Source organism: Biomphalaria glabrata, chromosome 16 (assembly GCF_947242115.1).
Source record: "Biomphalaria glabrata chromosome 16, xgBioGlab47.1, whole genome shotgun sequence".
NCBI classification, from domain to species: domain Eukaryota; kingdom Metazoa; phylum Mollusca; class Gastropoda; family Planorbidae; genus Biomphalaria; species Biomphalaria glabrata.
This window is the reverse complement of record NC_074726.1, coordinates 28,058,351-28,079,390: the sequence shown is the minus strand read 5'-3', so window position 1 is coordinate 28,079,390 and position 21,040 is coordinate 28,058,351. Positions and strand designations below refer to the sequence as shown.

General features: G+C 38.2%; 1 protein-coding gene across 1 annotated transcript in view; it reads left to right on the top strand.

Moving 5' to 3' along the window:
* The first annotated feature begins 884 nt into the window (after positions 1-884).
* Positions 885-21,040, top strand: part of LOC106070185 (transmembrane channel-like protein 3) — a 40,934-nt gene continuing 20,778 nt past the window's right edge. Inside the window, exons 1-7 of the mRNA XM_056014871.1 lie at positions 885-1,132; positions 6,501-6,726; positions 9,403-9,628; positions 10,352-10,462; positions 11,562-11,643; positions 13,573-13,679; positions 14,037-14,135. Of these exons, the coding sequence (XP_055870846.1) occupies positions 6,620-6,726; positions 9,403-9,628; positions 10,352-10,462; positions 11,562-11,643; positions 13,573-13,679; positions 14,037-14,135 (732 nt within the window). The 5' untranslated portion in view covers positions 885-1,132; positions 6,501-6,619. The remainder of the gene's footprint in view (positions 1,133-6,500; positions 6,727-9,402; positions 9,629-10,351; positions 10,463-11,561; positions 11,644-13,572; positions 13,680-14,036; positions 14,136-21,040) is intronic.

Sequence of the window (21,040 nt, the reverse complement as noted above, 5' to 3'; positions counted from 1 at the left end):
TTCACGAGAGAAGGTTCACGGCAGGGGTTCAGAACACGGTCGACTACAGCACAGTTCAACGGTGTGGTTCTGTACGGAGCATTACGACGGTTCAGTGCGGAGTACTGTCAAGTACAGTTGAGACGACTGGCGTCTTGATCTTGGTCTGTGATCGAGTCCGACACAACGAGCCCAGTGTGTGAAGTCAGTCCTGAACTGTTGAACCCAGTGCAAGCCCGGAACGAGACGGAGAGGCCAGTGCAAGAGTTGATACGGCGGAACGATGTTATCGTAGAGATATTTGTACAGTGTACGTGTAGCCAATTGTACAGTATTGGCTGTTATTTATTCAACTATTAAAGTGCTACGTTACTTTGGAGCCCTGAGTTGTCAAGTTCTTTAAGTTGGTGGTGTATGGTGCAGTTTGCAGAGAGCCTGGATAGTGAGATTCGTAACAATACATCACTAGGTTGACCTAGGAACACACTTCTTTTTTTGAAGTAACGTCTGTATTTTATAAGATAAAATAAGATAAGATTCAAAATGCCGTGTTTTGTCTTTCTTGCTCTTGCGTTTTATTTATGGACCCAGAATGGAAGCTGAAAGGTGGAAGTAGGTCTGTGACTGAAAGGCAATACCTACGCATCGTAAATTAGTTCCTTGAAATAAAAACAAAGACAAACGAAAAAAAAACTGGCATAAAATAGAGATTGCTATTCCTATAGGACAGTGAAATGGGATGTTGCCATGTAATCAATGAAGAGGAGGTGAACAATTGTAACTTCTTTTATGTGAGAGCTTAATTGGCAGATACCATAAAGAAATGCGTGACATAGTCCTGGCATATAGCAGTAATGTGTTTCTGTACCAACTACTTGGACTAAGCGATCTTGCATGACTGATTTGGAAAATATGGAATAATCTAGATTGTAAATTGTTCAGATGAAAGGGGAGATTATTTCAAAGCAAATACCACCATAAAATGTTTCTTGATGATAAATTACATAACAGAAACGTTTAGCTGAAAGGGATGAGATTCATCTACTTTCATTATCAAGTGCCATATTAGTTTTTAGTTTATGCTTTCAAACTTGAGATCAGGAAATGGTTTTAAATGGCTTCAACAACCAATAGCGGAATGTCTAGTTTGAAGGTAATCTATTTGTTGTTTCTTGGCTATTGTTTCATTTTAGCACTGTTAATATACAAACAAAATAAATAAGTTGAAATCAGTGGATGCTCTACAGCCTTTCATGGACATGGATAGAGTTTGTACAAAGCTTATATCAAGTCACTCTGTCTGTCGGTCTGTCTGGTAAAAAAGGGTGTACTCGTTCTTTTTCCCACACCTATTCTCAGATCAAGTTAAAACTTTTTAACATTATTTATTGGCATAGGCAAGACATGGACCAATCAAATAATTAACAAATAAGTCAATTAAATGCTGGTAATTAATTATTTTGTTTGATACCAATAGGGGAAATTAATCCTCCAGTATTCACAACCATGGCAATATGTAGCTTTTCATTCCCTTTAGATAATTGACTGTACTTTTTTTCTTTTACACCCATTCTCGGATCAAGGTGAAAATTTAAACCTTTTATTTGTTATACCTACCAAATCTAAAGCATGAACCAATTTAGAAATTAACAAAATAGTCAATACATTATTGATTACTGGTAATTAATTATTTTGTTTGATGACGAATAAGGGAAATAACATCTACATTATTGAGAAAGATAGTTGCAAGTGCGGAGTTCTTTCCCTTCAATACGCTTTGTTTTTTTTATAAACGATTTTTTAAAATAATGTGTACAATAATTTTGTAGCGTCTCTCCTACTATCCAGGCTCTCTTCAAACTGCACCACACGACACAACGAACTTAAAGAACCTCACAACTCAGGACTCCAAAGTATCAGTCAGTTTAATTTCAAATACATCGCAATTGGCAACAACATTAACACTGTCTTTACAAAAACCTAGTCTTGCTCCGCCGGACTTCACACACCGTGCTGGTTCTCGCCTCGTACTGGTCACATTGCGAGGTAACGTGAAGTAAAGTGATTCTGACACACTCGCTCATATATAGTGTCTCTACTGGCCTACTCGAACCTTCTTGACCACTCCAGTTGATCACTTTCGCCGTGACTTGCGTCCGTAATATTTACGACATTGGTCCTTGCCGAACTGGCGTGTACTGTCATTGGTCACGGTTGACCGCTCGTCCTGCACTGGACTGTTGCGATTTGGGTAGGCTAAAACACACAGCACTACCCCCATCTGTGTCACCACCAGGTTTACAGCAATATATTTGAAAAAAAAATGACCACACTTACTTAGACTTAGACTTAGGTCCTCCCGCGCCGTTCGGCGCATTGAGCGGCAAGCTGTCACCATAAAGAAGCCTGAAGCCTCCTCCCACCTGGTGTCCACTGTTCTGAGGTCCTCCATGAAGGTGTGTCGCCAGGTAATATGAGGACGTCCCTGTTTGCGCTTTCCTCGTTTTGACTTCCATGTTATCGCAACTCTTGGTGTGCGTAATTCATTTGACGTAGAACATGTCCCGCAAACCTCATGCGACGCTCAGTCACAACCTCACTAAGTGTTCGACTCCCAGTTCGGCATAGGATTTCCTTGTTTGAGACCCGATCTGTGTAACTGACTCCCAAAATCCGTATCAGCCATCTCTGTTGAGCCACATTTAGTCTTTTCTCAATTTTGACAGATGACTTCCACGTCTCACATGCATATGTAGCAGTTGGAATGACGATTGTGTTGAGAAGGTATATTTTTGTCTCGAGTCCAATGGCTTGGCTAGTCCAAATAGGCTGTAGCCTTTGGAAAATGCTCCCTGCCTTTCCTATTCTCCACGCTACATCATGGTAAGCATCTCCATCATTTGTTATGATGCTGCCAAGGTACGTGAACTTGTCCAGCTCTTCAAGCTTTGACTCGCCAAGTCTGACGGGGACACCCTTTGCCTTATATCCCACTCACATAATTTTAGTCAGAGAGGCACCCAAAATTGGATAAGACTAAAATGACCACACTATTTTTCACATTATTTCCCACACTATTAGATACGTACGTTGTAAGAGAACCTTCAGGTCGGAAGTCATCAGATTAGTTAACAGGTAAAGATCATACATCAAATAATAATTGTAAATTATATTCTAAGAATGAAACTATTCAAATATAAATCAATGTCTTTAAAACTCAAGAACTCAAAAGCTTCAGGTAACTTGAGAATCTCTCAGTGGCACAGCCAGTGGCGTAGCTAGGGTGGGGGAGGAGGGGAGAGAATTTGAAAATCCCCCCTTGCCCAACCACTTGAGGAGGGCCCCCATGTGAACGTTTTATGCATTAAATATTAAATATTAAGCAAAATGCAGGGGCCCCTAAATAGTCAAGCCCCACCCCAGGCCCCCAAACGATGGAAAATTCCTAGCTACGCCCCTGGGTACAGTGCATCAGCAGAATGCAATCAATATAAAATAAAGAAGTTTGAATATACTTTTAAGTTTCCAGAACAATGGAATAAAAGCACTTTGGGCCAATTATTTGTATTTCACGAGCAAATAGGGTCTTTTGTTTTTACAGCTAGAGTTCGCTAATCTCCCCTTCATCTCCAGGGAGTGAATTAGAGATCTTGAGACCGAGACCGACATGGAAGCGAGGCGCACGATTGAGTGCTGGATAGTTGACAGAGGTTGTGAGTTGGCGGCAACTTGGGGCTAAGGCCAGGGCCGGATTTAAGTAAGTGGAGAACCGGGGCAGAATTTTTTTTGGAGGCCACTTCCTTTTTTTTTTTTCGAAAGCCGTACTAAAGATCCACATACAAATACCTATATCTAAAAGCATGCTAAATTTAATCTCACTTTCCTTGCATATTTTAGATTTTAAATAGTTTAGTTTATATTTTGAGTTTGTAGAGGGTTTGTTTACTGCCGTACATTTGGAGCTGTAACGGTATTGACATATTCCGAGCAAGCTACAACTACAAACGGTCACTTCTTAAATACGACATTTGTTGTCACCTGACACAAGATTGAAAGTGTCAGCGTTAAAAATGCGAAAAAACAAAATACTGAAAAGTTTCCGGTGTCGGCACGTCGAAATTCCGATTTTTTTCTTTTGTGGAGGTCCCTTTCTAATGGAGTCACCGGCTTTAGCTCCGCCTGCACTCCTTTATATCCCACTACGATGCAATTGTAGGTGCGGACGGTTCTGGTTGTAAAGTTTTTAGAGCATAATTTCGTTGTGAATATTTGGGTGAATATTTGGATGAATATTCGTCTAATAATTGGCCTCAGGCGCAAATCAAATATGGATCATCTCATAGAAATGAGATGAATGCCTGGGCATTAGCCATGGTCGGAACGCAGCAGTTCCACCCCCCTCTCTACGCAGCTTCTGCCAGGGTTTAGTACTGTGTGCTGCAAACAGCCTAGTAATCGACAGCCCCTGATTTTTTCTCTGGGTCCTCTCCCGAAGCCTTTCCCATGTTTGGTTATAGCTGCAAACTCTTTCGTGAGTAGCAAAAAATAGAATCAATACTGAAGAAGGATTAGAAGTTTAATCTACGACAGTAGTGCAGCTAAAAACGTATTTTAAAAAACGAACGGGTAGCCAATCTAGCGGTTTTAGTGTGTCTATTACAGTAATAAAGCATGGTTAGGAAAAAGAACAACTCTTAAGATGTTTAGTTGGCAACAGTTATCTTTCAAAGCTTGTTTTATCTAGGTATTTCAAAAAATAGACTTCTGGTGGACAACGGCCTTGTCTGCACCAGATGTGCAAAATATGCAGGTCGCAACTGGGTTTGCGTTGCCATGTAAGACACTGCACTCATCTTTAGACTTCAAAATCGAAGACATTGCCTTTATTTAAAAAATATATTAATTTTTTTTCTCCATTTTTTTAACGTGTATGTTGTCCCTTATCTCGCCTGCATATTTCTCCGTATCGCTTTATCCTTACTTACTAAGCCAATGTATTTTGTTGCTTTACAAATGTTGACCGGAACTCAAAGAATAAACATTGCAAACAAAGAGTAAATTACTGTGATTGACATAAAAAGTAAAAATCCCCAAAAGTTAAAAAAACAAAACAGAGATGGACTTAAAGCGCACTTTCAGTCAAGCCTAAGTCGTAATTAAGTTTTTTATTTTTTTTTATTATTTTTCTATAAGAGGGACGACCCTTGGTAGTGAGTAGGGCCTATTCTTTGATTCCTGCCTATTGATGACCAGCACAAAGCAATCAATAAAATGACTCGTGTAATGCAATCAATAGAAGTATTCGCGAACCAGCAGCTTCAAATAAGTCAATATGTGAACACCAACTCACACTAAGCCAGATTTAACCCTTTACCGATCAATAGCAGAAATATATGTTTCAGAATTACTAATGTAACAATTGTAATAATAAGCTTGTATCCAGTTGTCCTGCTACTTAGTTCTATGAATTAAAAAAAACAAACTTTATAGATTTTAACAAGTTTAGAAAGAAATATGCAAAAACCACAAACCAACACCCATAAAAAAACTCAATACCAAACACGATAACAATGTATTCACAATACGAGCCATTGATTACAACAGAGATTTCCACATAATCTCCCTTTCTCTTCGGCAACCTTTTTTTTAAAGGTTCATCATTAACTATTCATAAGTTATTGTTGGGTTTTTAAATTAAATACAGACCTGAGCTTGGCTATAAAATAAGTTACGTTTCCCCTTTTCAGACCTTGTGGTCTATAGGGCAGAGGATGTAAAGGTCATCTGTTTCTTGTGTGTACAATGTGCATACTTTCCAACAAAAGTGCCCACTTGGAAGGCAATAAGTAACCTTCGCACCTAAGACTTCATAGACCTATGTACAACTTTTTGTATATTTGTTATTAACAAAACCTTTCGTTGAACTATATTTAGGGGGGCAAAAAGTTTAATTCTTTTTTTTTTTCATCACTCAATTTGGGGAAACTATTAGACCTTTAAAATAGATCTCCGTATGAAATACATAGATAGATTGACCGACAGACGGATAGATAGATAGATAGATAGATAGATAGATAGATAGATAGATAGATAGATAGATAGAAAGATAGATAGATAGATAGATAGATAGACCGACAGACGGATATATAGATAGATAGTTAGATAGATAGATAGATAGATAGATAGATAGATAGATAGATAGATAGATAGATAGATAGATAGATAGATAGATAGACCGACAGACGGATAGATAGATAGATAGATAGATAGATAGATAGATAGATAGATAGATAGATAGATAGATAGATAGATAGATAGATAGATAGATAGACCGACAGACGGATAGATAGATAGATAGATAGATAGATAGATAGATAGATAGATAGATAGATAGATAGATAGATAGATAGATAGATAGATAGATAGATAGATAGATATGAAATAATAACTGAACAAATAAAATACTATTTAGCGTTGGCGTATTACTTTAGTGTAAATGTTTTTATTTCTTTACTGTTTAGGGACTCAATATGAGTAAGCTAAAGAGAACATCTTGACCTGTCATAAAGTGGGGGGCATCTTGACCTGTCATAAACAGGAGAACATCTTGGCCTGTGTTTAAACTCAGATCTACAACACAATGTCGGAGCAAAGATTAAGGCGCAAGGGATCAAACCGCCGCTCCTCCAAGAAAAGACGAAGGCGGAGATCCTCAATCAGTGTTTCATCCAATGGTGGCGTGGATGAGTAAGATATTTTAAATGTTTTTTTCTTTCTGTCTGTCTGTCTCTCTTAATTCTTTTCTCGTTCTCTGTCGCACTCTTCTTTTCCTTCCTTATTTATTTACTTTCTCTCTCTCTCTCTCTTTTTTTTTCTTTCTTTGTTTTATTTTCTTTCTATTTCTTTCTGTCTTTTTCTATCTATAAAACTTTTCTACACACACATAAAATGATGTCACTGGTTCATCCCCCCCCCCACACTACCTTTGTTTCAGTCTTTAACTCTTTCTCTCCTAATCGACGCTACCATCGTTGATTTTGACCTCATTAAATAAAACTAATGTTTAATTTTATAAACTTGACTTTGTGTTATATAAAAAGAGCATGCATTCCCCTTAACTTCTATACGAGATAAAACATTTTCTGATAACAATCGACTGTTGTTGAAGCTTAATCGTAACAGGGGATTGAAATAGTAATGAACCAAATAAAAAAAGTCCTTCGAAACGTGGGAAAATAATAACGGAGAGAAAGAGTTAAATCAGGGGCGGATCAAGACCACTAATTGGTGTCTCTCCCATTGTCAAATATAAGTCTCTCAAACAGGGCAGGCCTCGGGCTGATTTTACCGACTGCTCCGAATTGGGCCCCGCGCCTGGCAGAGGCCCCGCAAATTACATTTAGCTTATCGCTATCGGTTATGACTCTTGTCACAGGCTTTTAAAGATGTAGGACTTAAAGGGTTAACATATTTAATGCATCATGCAAATGACGTAACTTTAGTTAACCCATTGGCGCCTATTGAATTTATTGTTTCCCGTGCATGTAGTATAACAAATGTTAATATAATAACCTTATTAATATTAATAGTTGTTATTGTAAAAAAAATTAGAAGTGGGGCTTGCAAGTATCCATTTTATTGAGCTCCGCAATTTGTTAAGCCGGCCCTGATCACAATGTTATTATTATTTTTTCTATCCAGTAACATCATTGGAAAGTAGACGCAGCCCCCCCCCCACACACACACACATACTCACACACTTACACACATACGTTGATACGTAAAAAAAAAAAGCAAACAAAACAGCCCCATTTTTTTAAAAAATAAAACGGCTTCATTCACGTGTAACAGAGAAGTGGGTGATGTTTTCTAGTCGTGGGCCGACTAGTTTTTTTATGTAGTGCTGCATCTTTCAAGCTTGGCATCATGCTCAGTGCGCTATGGTCCAATCTCTTTTGTGGACCAGTGGTGGGCCAGTGGTGGACCAGTAGTGGACCAGTGGTGGGCCAGTAGTGGGCCTGTGGTGGACCAGTGGTGGGCCAGTGGTGGACTAGTAGTGGACCAGTGGTGGGCCAGTAGTGGGCCTGTGGTGGACCAGTAGTGGGCCAGTGGTTGACCAGTAGTGGACAAGTAGTGGGCCAGTGGTGGACCAGTAGTGGACCAGTGGTGGATCAGTGGTGGACCAGTGGTGGGCCAGTGGTGGATCAGTAGTGGGCCAGTGGTGGATCAGTAGTGGGCCAGTAGTGGACCAATAGTGGGCCAGTGGTGGGCCAGTGGTGGACCAGTGGTGGATCAGTAGTGGGCCAGTGGTGGATCAGTGGTGGATCAGTAGTGGACCAGTGGTGAGCCAGTGGTGGACCAGTGGTGGTTTCTGTGCTGATGTTTTATTTTAGGCGCTCTGTAAACAGACGTCTGGAATCGACCTCCAGCCCCCTTGTTAAGTAGCCATGACAAGCGGTTTTGACCTTACAGCCACATATCCCATAAATGTTTTATGCCTTATATGTTAAAATATAGATGACAGGCATTCAGTGAGTCTGAGCTGAATGGTCCACACTGCAGGTCACTAAGACTAGACAGTATACACACACATGAGTGTCTATCATCAAGGCTGTTACATTATTCACACCGTAATTCATTAGCTTTATCCACATCATGTTTAATTTGTTATCCATATCATGTTCCATGTGCTTTATCCACAGCATGTTCCATGTATTATCCACACCAAGTCTCTGTTATCTTAATGTTGTCCTCATCTTGTTCTATGTGTTATCAACATCATGTTCTATGTGTTATCAACATCATGTTCTATGTGTTATCAATATCATGTTCTATGTGTTATCAACATTATGTTCTATGTACAACCAGTATCATGTTCTCTGTGTTATCAATATCAAGTTCTATGTGTTATCAACATCATGTTCTATGTGTTATCAACATCATGTTCTATGTGTTATGAATATTAAGTTCTATGTGTTATCAATATCAAGTTCTATGTGTTACTAACATCATGTTCTATGTGTTATTGACATCATGTTCTACGTACTATTGACGTCATGTTCTACGCGTTATTGACGTCATGTTCTACGTGTTATTGACGTCATGTTCTACGTCTTATTGACGTCATGTTCTACGTGTTATTGACGTCATGTTCTACGTGTTATTGACGTCATGTTCTACCTGTTACTGACGTCATGTTCTACGTGTTATTGACGTCATGTTCTACGCGTTATTGACGTCATGTTCTACGCGTTATTGACGTCATGTTCTACGTGTTATTGACGTCATGTTCTACGTGTTATTGACGTCATGTTCTACGTGTTATTGACGTCATGTTCTACGTGTTATTGACGTCATGTTCTACGTGTTATTGACGTCATGTTCTACGTGTTATTGACGTCATGATCTACGTGTTATCCACAGAGAGGAAGAGGCAATCCTCCGGGTCATAGAGCATGACAACGACGACGAGTTTGAGATCAACATGAACGCCGACTCTGACAGCTCCAAGGACAGAGATGAGGACATCGACTCGGAGGAAGAGGAGAGGAGAGAACGGAGGAGGAGGGCTGAGCGGAGGATCAACGAGGAGATCTTGATGGAGAAAATCAATCAGTGCAAAGAGCTTATAGAGGGAGTGAAAAAACATGTAAGTATATAGAGAGGAGATAGCGCACACACACCAAACAAGAAGGAATGGGTTCCAATCTTCGGCACATTTTTGTAAATTGAAGTAAACGTAACGTTCCACTTTCAGACCTTGCAACCTATGAGGCAGATGATGTTAAGGTCATCTGTTTCTTTGGCCAACGGTTAGCGAGCAGGGTGTCATGTGGCCAGCACAATGATAAAACCGGCTTTACTTTCCCCCAACTTAAGTAAGGTAGCCCTAAAAATCCCGAAATTGAAAATACCAGTCTTAACCAAGATTCGAACCCATGACCTCAGGTTCGGAAGCCAAGCTCTTAACAACTCATCCACCGCGCCAACTCCCCCCCCCCAAATTGAAGTACTTAGATGAAGAATAAAAAACTTTGTTCTCAAGGCAAAAGAGAGAGAAAGAAAAGAGGGAGTGAAAGAAGCTGCGATAGTGAGGGGAAGAGAAAAAGAGAGAGTGAAAGAAAGAGGAAGCAGTAGAGGGAGGGAGGAAGAGAAATTGGAAAAGAAAGAACGTTTTTTTCTTAACTCAAGGGGAGCGATGGGTTTCGGTTCCAATTATTAACGTTCATTTCAGTAGCCAAAAAGGTCAAACAAACCGGAAGTAGTTAAGGGGTGCCTGGGATACCTGTGCTCTAAGCGTCTAAAAGTGAATCTATTTCATGTAAGACAATACAATGGTCCCTGTCACAAACATTGTTGCTTTTGGTCCTAGACCTGGAAGATGTCCAAAAAGCTGGACGTCTTGAGAAAAGCGAAGGCCTACGTGGAGAAATTTGAAGGCAAACTGTCCAGGGGTCAAGGCTATCAACAAAGAGGAAAACAGGTAAGCAACATAATTTTTTTTCCCTCACAGCTTCTTAGTTTATGTGTAGATTTGGTCTTTATGCATACCTTTTTATACCTTATACCTTTATGCATACCTTATGCATACCTATTTATAAATATGGCTGTACAGTACGAGTTAGTCCTTAAAAAGTGGTATAGCCTTGACAATGAGATGAATGTTCTTCTTCCTTCTCATTGTACATGTCGTAATCCTATATTTGAGATGAACCGCGCAGTGGTTTCCAGATCAGGCAGTTCTCTGTATAGTTTTTCTTTTATAGGAGGGTTTTGGGGCCAGAGTCTTGTTCGGGCCTCTTGATATAGTATGCTGCTTTGAAGGACATGATCAGCATTCTCTGGTGATGCTTCACAAGGGCAAGTTTCGCTGGTCCCGACTTTAACTTCCGGAACATATGTCTGTTGTGTCCGGTACTGAATCAAAAAAAGTATGTGCTGGTCAAGTCGGGATAGCTTATAATAGGCGTCCTTTTTCTTGTGATTGGGATGTGAGCTGGTCCGATTCTCATTTATTCTACACTCTCTAAATAATATGAATGAACGCAAGAGAAAAGCGGAAGTGACGTAACATTATGCAATAATCCTAAAATATCATAATAATGTGTAACATAGATATTTTGGTTCCCTGTCAGAAGACAGCAATACATTACATTTTCCTTTAACGAAACTTGATCCTGGCAGTTCCAGAAACTAAATATGATTTCCAAATTAACAATAATAGCAATAATAATAATAAATATAATACACGCTCTTATCCTGAAGTGGTTTGTTTCTGTTTATCTTATTTCCGTAACAAAAATATTTGAAATAGGCTACAAATATTTTAAAAAGTAAAGCAAAGTTCTCTTTGCTTACCTATCTATGGGGCGATCGGCGGACTCAGAAATGCCCAAAGATCCCGAAATTTGAAGGCCCAGTCTTCACCAGGATTCGAACCCCCATTTCAGAAGTCAAGCGCTTTACCGCTCAGCCACAGTGCCTCCACAAATACTTTAACACATCTTGAGAATTCCGCATTAAATTGTGTCAAATGTTGGACACTAGAATTCACGGGCAATTTACTCATTCTCGTATTTCAGCTACTTAAACAGCTCTCCCGTTCCTGGAAAAATGGCATGGCTAGTCTTGTTCCTTGGGAGATGAAAATCAAACAAATTGAAGGTAGGACTCATACATTCTTAATTTTATAACTAATCCTCCTTCATTCCATATATATTTCCTCTGTCTGTCTGTCTGTCTCTCTCTCTCTCTCTGTGTCGCCAACACGTACACACATATATATATATATACAGTGTACATACCAAGAATACTTTTGCGTCTATTGTAACTTACCCGTAACGGTGTTTGAATACATGCACTTTTTTTTTTTACAAAGCTTATATCAATAACTCACTTTGTCTGTTTGTTTGTCTGTCTGGTAAAACGTTTGTAGACGTTATTTCTCTCACACCCAAGTTGAAATTTTGCACAATTATTTCTTGTACCAGAAAAAACAAGAATCAATTTAAAAACAAAAAAACACCAATTACTTAATTAACTATGGATAACTAACTATTTTGTTTGGCTTCAAACAAGGGAAAGAAATTGCAATTAACAGATTTGGTTGTATAAGTTGTTAGTCTCCACTTGAAGAGGCTTTAGCCCTGGGTCGTACAACTTTTTTTTAATGCTTTTAAAAAGCGATAACGGCAACATTGACACCTCCTCTCCCCACCCCCTTATCCATTTAGCCACTGGTCCAGACAAGTGATAGGATCATTGCGCATTGAGAAAGCTAACAGCATGAAATTGATCTGAACAAAAACGTTTCCAATCGCACGGATTTATTATTGTTAGTCTAGATCAGGGGTGGGCAACCTTTTTGCATCGAGGGCCGCATTTTTAAGAAATTGGGAATGGCGGGCCGCATATACGATTTTAAAAAAATTGAAGTTGTCTTTTTATAAAAACAATATCCCCGCAAATATGCAGTTGTACATATTGTGCAGTATTTTACTTTTTACACTCGTGCATGATGTTCCGGAACTGTGGAACTAGCTTACTAGTTGTTGCCCTTGTGACTGCTGTCAAATAACAGTCAGTCAACTTCGAGCAGTGATTATACCTGTTTAGGTTTTTGAAAAATGTTTATTCACTGAATGAGACAATGTATGTTCCGAAAGTTAAATGTCGGGACGAGCTAAGCCTGTCATTGTTAAACATCACCAGATTATGATGACCATGTCCTTCAATTGTGCATACTAAAACAAGGGACCCGAATAACACTCAGACCCCGAAACCCTTCCATATAACAAAACCTATTTGGAGAACTGCCAGATCTGGAAACCAGTACTATTACTATGTAAATTTTCCCAATTAGAAATTTGCAATTATATGCAGCTTTGTGCAAACTTTGCTGTTTAAAGTTTATGGTTGGGATATATACAAAATAATAATAAAACAACAACTATTTTTATATTCAAAGCACGAACTCCATCAGTTGTTACACTTGCCATCTTGTTTCAAGCATATTCAATATTTAACACATTTATTCATATAGCATTTAATAAATACTAGCATGAGATTGTGTCTTTGACTGAGTGTATTGATGTATAGCCAATTAGCTTAATCTTAGTTTACTTAACACTTTTTATAATGAAACAGTTTCAATAATTTATATAGATATTATTTTTAATATATTTGCATTTTAATATGTATGTACTGTGGGCACACCTGATTTCTGTAGGTGTCGGCGGGCCGCATAAAACACTCCGGCGGGCCGCATGTGGCCCGTGGGCCGTAATTTGCCCACCCCTGGTCTAGATCTATTACAAATGGACTTCATTCACCAATCGTAAACAAACAACATGTGGCCACGTGATTCTCTGTCTCTTCTATACAAATTAAGTAATCCATAAAAGCTGTCACGTGATACTTTTTTTTCTCCATTGTTTTATCAATATTATCACGTGGCTAAATGTTGTTTGTTGACGATTGGTGAATGAGGTCCATTTAAGTACATGAATGGTCCAAGCTACACTTAACATAAGGTTGTTGAGTTTTTTAAAATACTTTTTAAAATGTTTTTCTTGTTTCAACCTATGTTTTCAGGTCATTTTGGATCTGTCGTGGCTTCCTATTTTGTCTTCCTCCGCTGGTTGCTGTGGATCAGTCTCTGGCTGACTATACTACCAACGTGTTTTATTATTATCCCAGAGGTGAGAATCGTATCACTAAAACATTGACACTACACAAATCACATTTATATGTCTCTGTTATTAGAACAACTTACACACTTTACTAGACTTCTTCTTACGCGTTAAATAAATAGTTCCAGAGCATTCCCAACAAGCGCTAAGAAAAAAAACAACTTTTAAATGAAAAAGAAATAATTGGATTAAGAGACTTAGCTTACTTTATATAATTTTATATTTTAAAAATATCTTTATTTTTTTTAACAAAAAGTATTGGTTTCCTAAAAAGTATTTCTCCACCATGCAAAACTTTGCTCATAGTTACATTTATTGTTTGAAATAAAGAAATTCGCAATATTCTTTTCTTCACTTTTCCATTAGTTGATAGCAGGAGAAAGTTATGGCTCCAGCTTAAGAAAAACGATACCGGACGATGAACTCAGTAAAGCTTATGATCTGCAGACGATTTGGAACGCAGAAGTAAGAATCACATGCAATAATCTGTTTATGTGTTATCTGTTTGTCCGTTTTATGGAACAATAAACAAGTAGCGAACTTGCACAGATTGCACTAAAACTGATTGTACGAAATGTTTTAACAATAATATGTGCCATTTATATATTTCTAACTCTAATGGGTAGGCCTACTTGACATTAGTTGGGAAAAAGTAAAGGCGGTTGGTCGTGGTGCTGGCCACATGACACCCTAGTGACCTTTACATCATCTGCCCTAAAAAAAAGTTCTTATATTCAATAATATAATAATCTTTAAGAAATCGTAAGGTCCATCTTGCAAAGATTCAGATTCAACCAAATCGTAGAACAAGTGCAAGAATAACAATACATAGGTACAACAAGAAACTACAATCTAGAATAGAGTGAACACTGCCAAAAAAAAAAAGATCACACCAAGATACACCAAAGATGTCTATCTTCTGCATCTGCATCTATCCCTTAGTCTGTTGGCACCAAGCAAGACTCGAACAATAATTAAACTTTTTATACAGCAACCGTCAGTAGGCCTAGTCTAATTACCTTTGCCATCACATGTTGGTCTGGTAATACTTCTGTGTTTAGTTCTCAGGGATCTAAACACAACCTCAATGGATTATCTTTCTTCTTTGCTATAACCAAAGTATGAACCGATTTTATTGGTTCATCAACTTCTGTGATCACTCCATCTTGTTGCAATCGAGAGTTTTCTTTTCAATTCTTCATAGAGTGATGGTGCAACTCTGCACGCACATTGAATAACAGGTTTTGCATCTGACGTCAGATTAATGTGATACTTCCTATGGATACCTCATTGTGTATGTACCGAGTCCTTCGAATACTTGTTTATATTTCTTCATCAACTCTTGTGGATGAGTTTTAAATTAAAACTCAATGAGCAATGGATGTCTTCAGACCAAGAATTGGACTTTTATTTCTTTTGTTCCTTGGTCACCGTACACATCATCTTTAACTTCTATATCGCCGACTTTAAATGTAACCGATGCAACTCCCTTCAGTTCTAATGCTTCATCCCCCAATGCTCGTAGGGTAGTATTTGAATTCTTTAACTGACTATCAGTTTCTAAAGTGTTCCACGTTGACTCTGATATCACATTAGCTTGTGCTCCCGTGTCAATCTTCATTTTGACTATTCTTCCCATAATATCGACATCAACCATTCAAACTTTGACATTGTTGTCAGTACCAATAGCCTCAAACCACAACTCATTTACTTGGCTTGCTTGACTTTCCTCTTCCAGTAAATCAACAGCCTTGAAATCTAAATGCTGGGCTGTTGTATTTTCCGTGAGATCTACCACAAGATCTGCAATCTCTTATGATACTTGTTAAAGGATTCTTTGACATTTCATCCAGTGAGCTTTTGTCTGGCTTTCTATCTTCTGTCTTCTTTGATTTATTAGCAGAATCTTCATATAGTCCTTCCCTATCTTGCATTTGGTTCTGGGTTTGCTCGTCAGCATGAATTTTGCTTGCTGCTTTCTCTAAAGTTAAGTCTACATCTCTCAGAAGTCTCTCTCTCACTCGATACGACTGTGTGCCACAAACCAATCGATCTCTGGTAAGCTCAAGGTTGTCGAACTTGCATTCTTTCGCTAAATTCTTAAACTCAGTATAATACTGTTCAAACGTTTCACCGTCTTTCTGATTTCTTGAGGAGTTTAAATCTGTCATACACAATGTTGGACTTAGGGAAAAAATGATTTTCAAACCTTTTAATTACTTTGTCAACAGTCTCATCTTCACATACTTGAAAAGTAGGCTTATTGTAGATGTCTCGAGAGGGTTCACCAATCAGGTGTAACAATGTAACAATAAAGCTTTCTTCACTGGCTCGGGTTTCGTATTCTTTATTGTGGCGACCATAAACAGTTTAAAAACTTGGTCTCCATTTTTTTCCATCTCTCAAAAAGATTACTGTCTTGTGACAACGGTTTAGGAGGATCGAAGAATTCCATTAATCGTTTAGATTATGTTGATTATTATGAACGAATAATAACAAGACTCTGGATATAACTATAAGACATGAAATCAGCTGTTTAATCTAACGCCATCTTGGTTGACAAAAACAGTTACAAGGGATGTTACTCCCAAACACCGAGTAGTGAAACCTATATAAACAAAAAGAACTAACGACACCGCCTGATACAAATAAAATGTACGTTTAGCAATTTAGAAACCACTGCCTATTACCAGCGCTTTAAACCGATCTGACACCAGATTTGACACCAAATTTGTCACCATGTTCTGTTGTCACAGAGAAATAAATAAATTACTGTAGACAATTTAAAAAAAACAATTAATTAACTGAGACTTCGTGTTGATGTCTCGAGACATCTGTATCAGCCAGTGGCGTAGCATCCATGGCGCGAAGGGGCTCAATGAACCCGGGCCCACGACCATTAGGGGCCCACTGCGCTTGGGCCCATGACTCTTGACTTGTTGAGAACTTGGGGGTGACGCCAAAGTGAAAAAAATTTATTCACTTTTGTAAAAACCGATAAAAAATAGAATGTAAAAAGCTCCCTCAACATTTCCTGAAAGTTGTATCAAAATTAATATTCACTCCAAAACCATTGTTTGAAGCTTTAACATCAGTTTTGCATCAGTTTTTGTAAATTGTAATGGTGGCTAGCCCTAACCGTGCGTTTAGGGTGACAATCGTTTCCATATCGTCCCATTCTTTTTTTTTTCCTTGTCTGTTCATAAAACCATTGGTAGTAGTACAGGAATAGATGGGGATGGGGAGAGTTTGGTTAAGAAACTGGACTAGTCCTGATTGTCACAAATTAAAATTTCGATACAGCTGCAAATTATTCAATTTTCTCAAAGCTCAATGTGGTTTTATTTTGTTTTGTATTTAAAATATGTTATAACCATTTTTCCCATGGCAAGTAAAAATCCAATACGCCAGCCTGTAAACGCGCCAACAAAATCATTAATTATGAACAACTCTGGATCTTCGCTCTTTGTAATGAACATGATAATCTGATATTGTTTTGACCACTCGCTAAAGCTCCTATATCTGCGACTATGACTTTATAATTGAGAACTCCAGCGGGTATATTATAATGAACTGTGTATGTGATCATGAGCTATATACAACTTCTCAATAACCTTGACTGCTCAATAGTATTATATGCTCGTATATCTGCGACTATGACTTTATAATTGAGAACTCCAGCGGGTATATTATAATGAACTGTGTATGTGATCATGAGCTATATACAACTTCTCAATAACCTTGACTGCTCAATAGTATTATATGCTCGTATATCTGCGACTATGAATTTATAATTGAGAACTCCAGCGGGTATATTATAATGAACTGTGTATGTGATCATGAGCTATATACAACTTCTCAATAACCTTGACTGCTCAATAGTATTATATGCTCGTATATCTGCGACGATGAATTTATAATTGATGAACTGCAGTGGGTATATTAGTTTGAACAGTTTAAATGATCAGGAACTCTATACAACTTCTCAGTAACTTTGACTGCTCGACGTGAATGAGTTAACCTGTTTGTCTTGTGTGTTATTGTAAGTGAAAGTATAATCTGGTAGTCTGACCAAAAAAAAATTAGTCTGACATAAAAGAATTAGTCTGATATAAAGAAAATTAGTCTGACATAAAAACAAATTAGTCTGACATAAAAAAAAACAACTATTGAATCCGAAGAAGTTTACATTGTGAAATAGTGTAAGACATTCAATCAAGACGATGCGTCCTCGAAAGTCTTCATCGCATTCTTTTGCTGTCCTCTGTATTGTATACAAATTGTTAATGTAATCATTTTATCAGAATAGAAAGGAGATGAAATCTAAACCAAATAAAAATAACAGTAAATATTTAGCAAGCCAAAGAAACATGAGAGTGTTAACATAGGAATCGTTCAATTTGACTAGGTTGGTGCTATAACAATGAATGAGGAAACCGACTTGGGGAGCAGGTTTATAAAAAGATCTAAAAGATGGATAAGTAAATGGATCATGGAATAGTGTCATTCTCTGACCAATGCTTAGTATTTGGTTGAAACTTGGTTCATTGCTCGTAAAGAAATTTAACGCCGTATATTTATACAAAAACATCAGAAAATTGCTATGCATATTCAAATTTGACATGAAATCAAAGCCCATCAGATTCAAAACGTCAAAACGAGATATTAGATCTGTTGGACAATGTAGTTCTGGAAAAATACCGGTACTATAGGATATCAATTCCGTACAATCTGTCTCTATCATTGGTGGCAGCGCTCAAGACAAATAAAAAGTTGATATCAAACTCGTATTATTTTTTTGATACTGTTTAGTGATCTCCCTTGACGGAACATCCAAAGAAATAGAAATTAGATAGTCATTTCTTGGTTTTCATATTTGTGAGTATCAAACGTCAGCAGAATTTGCTGAACAAATGCTCCAAGTAATTAAAAAAAACATTTATCCTTAAATAAACTACTAGGATAAAGTTATATATTTGAAGCTCCGTTAACTCGTTTCATTCTGTTCAAAAATTGTACAAACATTGACTTTTAATTCGTGTTGGAGTTCTAACATGGGCGTAGCCAGGATTTTTTTTCGGGGGGGGTTTGGGGGGGGGTGGATTTTTTTCTCCCCCCCCCCCCCCCCGCGAAAATTATTTTTTATATGTATTTATGTGTGTGTACCTACATAATCTTTATTACATTCTGACCCTTCATTCTTTCGGAAGACGATTAATGTGCCCTATAATAGGTTCTTCCATGAGTTAGTGGAAAAATTGTAGATTCCCCGCCAGTACTAGCAATGGGGTCTGGGGGAGCGCTAGGAGCTCCCCCAGCGCGGGGCGAAGCCCCGCCGCCAAGCACTATTTCTGATATTGAAAGCCAACAAAATGCATATTCTGAGGTATTTTACAGTGCATTTTCCTGCTATTAAAAATTTCTATTTTAAAATCCTAATGTTCTATTCTAACTGACTTAGATCCTCCCGCGCCGTTCTGCGCATTTGCCGTCAAGCTGTTTCCATAAAATTGTAGACTCCCCGAGATTACTAGCAAGGGGGTCTGGGGGAGCGCTAGCAGCTCCCCAGCGCGGGGCGAAGCCCCGCCGCCAAGCACTATTTCTGGTATTGAAAGCCAACAAAATGCATATTCTGAGGTATCTACACTGCATTTTCCTGCTATTAAAAAGTTTTATTTTAAAAACCTAATGTGCTATTATTACTGACTTAGACCCTCCCGCGCCGTTCGGCGCATTTGCCGTCAAGCTGTTTCCATAAAGATTTGGGAAGCCTCGTCCCACCTGCCATAAGGACCTCCGTGAATGAGTGGCGTCAAGTTGTACTAGGATATCATTGCAACTCTTCTTATGCGTAATTCATTTTGTCAGAGAACATGTCCCGCAAACCTCATGCGTCGCTCTCTTACAATCTAACTAAGGGGTCGACTACCAGTTCGGCATAGGATTTCCTTGATTTAGTCCGATCTCTATAACTGACTCTGACTCCTAAAATCTGTCTTAGCCATCTTTGTTGAGCCACATTTAGTGTTTTTCAATTTCGGCAGATGACTATTCACTGCAGTTTATTAATGGAGCCCTGTCACTGGTAAAAATGTGTAACCTCTCTTGAATACGCTCTTGAAATTAAGTGACTGTAGTTTGCTTTAGATTTTATATCGAAAAGAGAAGTTTTATCGTCAAAATAATCTGTTGGGGGTTTTCCACCTCAAAATGCTCTGTAGGGGGATCTTAAACTCAATACCATCTGGAGGGGTTTTAAACTTAAAAAAAAAAAGCCATCTGTAGAAGAGGAGTTTAAACTCAAAACCCCAGATTGGATTGGGTACGCTCAAATAATTTTAGTGTGTAATTTGCTTTTTTTTTATATTGAAGAGGTATTTTTAACATCAAACCCCTCTGAATGGGGGTTTAAACTCAAAACCCTTTTTTGGCAACGCTCATAGCATTTTGAGTGCGTAATTTGCTTTTTTTCTTACACTGAAGATGTATTTTTTAGTCTCAAACCCCCCTAGCGGGGGGTTTAAACCCAAAACCCTTTTGGCTACGCTCATAGATTTAAGAGTGAGTAATTTGCTTTTATTTATATTGAAGAGGTACGTTTTAGCTTCAAACTCCACTGGAGGGGAGTTTAAACTCAAAACCCCTTTGACTACACTCATAACATTTTGAGTGTATAATTTGCTTTGTTTTTAATATTAAAGAGGTATGTTTTACCTTCAAACCCCGCTGAAGTGGGATTTAAACTCAAAACTGAGTCAAAACCCATTTAGCTACGCTCATAACATTTTGAGTGCGTAATTAGTTTTTTTTTTTATGTTGAAGAGGGAGTTTATCGTAAATTTTAGAGGGGTTTTAAAATCAAAATCTTTCTTAACTGTGCTCTTGGAATTAGGGTATTTTTGTTTGCATTTTTTTTTTTGTTTTGTTTTATAGAAGAGGTGGAGATAACTGCAAAAACCCCCAGGTAGGGGGTTTAAAACTCAAAACCCTTGGTAGGGGTTTTTAAACTCGAACCCCTCTGGTAGGGGTTTTAAACTTGAAGGCCCCCCCCCTGGAAGGGGTTTTTAAAACTCGAACCCCCCTGGTAGGGGGTTTTAAACTCAAAACCCCCTGGTAGTGGGTTTTAAACTCAAAACCCCTTTGGTTGTGCTGGGGCAAGTGATGGTTTAGTATTAAAATCTCACCTAAAATAAACAAAATCAAAGCAAAAAATCAATCACTAAATTCTGATTCCCCCCCCCGGGGGGGGATTTCATTTCGGGGGGGGGGTTTGAACCCCAACCCCCCCCCCTGGCTACGCCCATGAGTTCTAACAGAGTCAAACGTAATAAGACGATTAAAAAGCTACTCTACTTGCATTGGAATGTCTT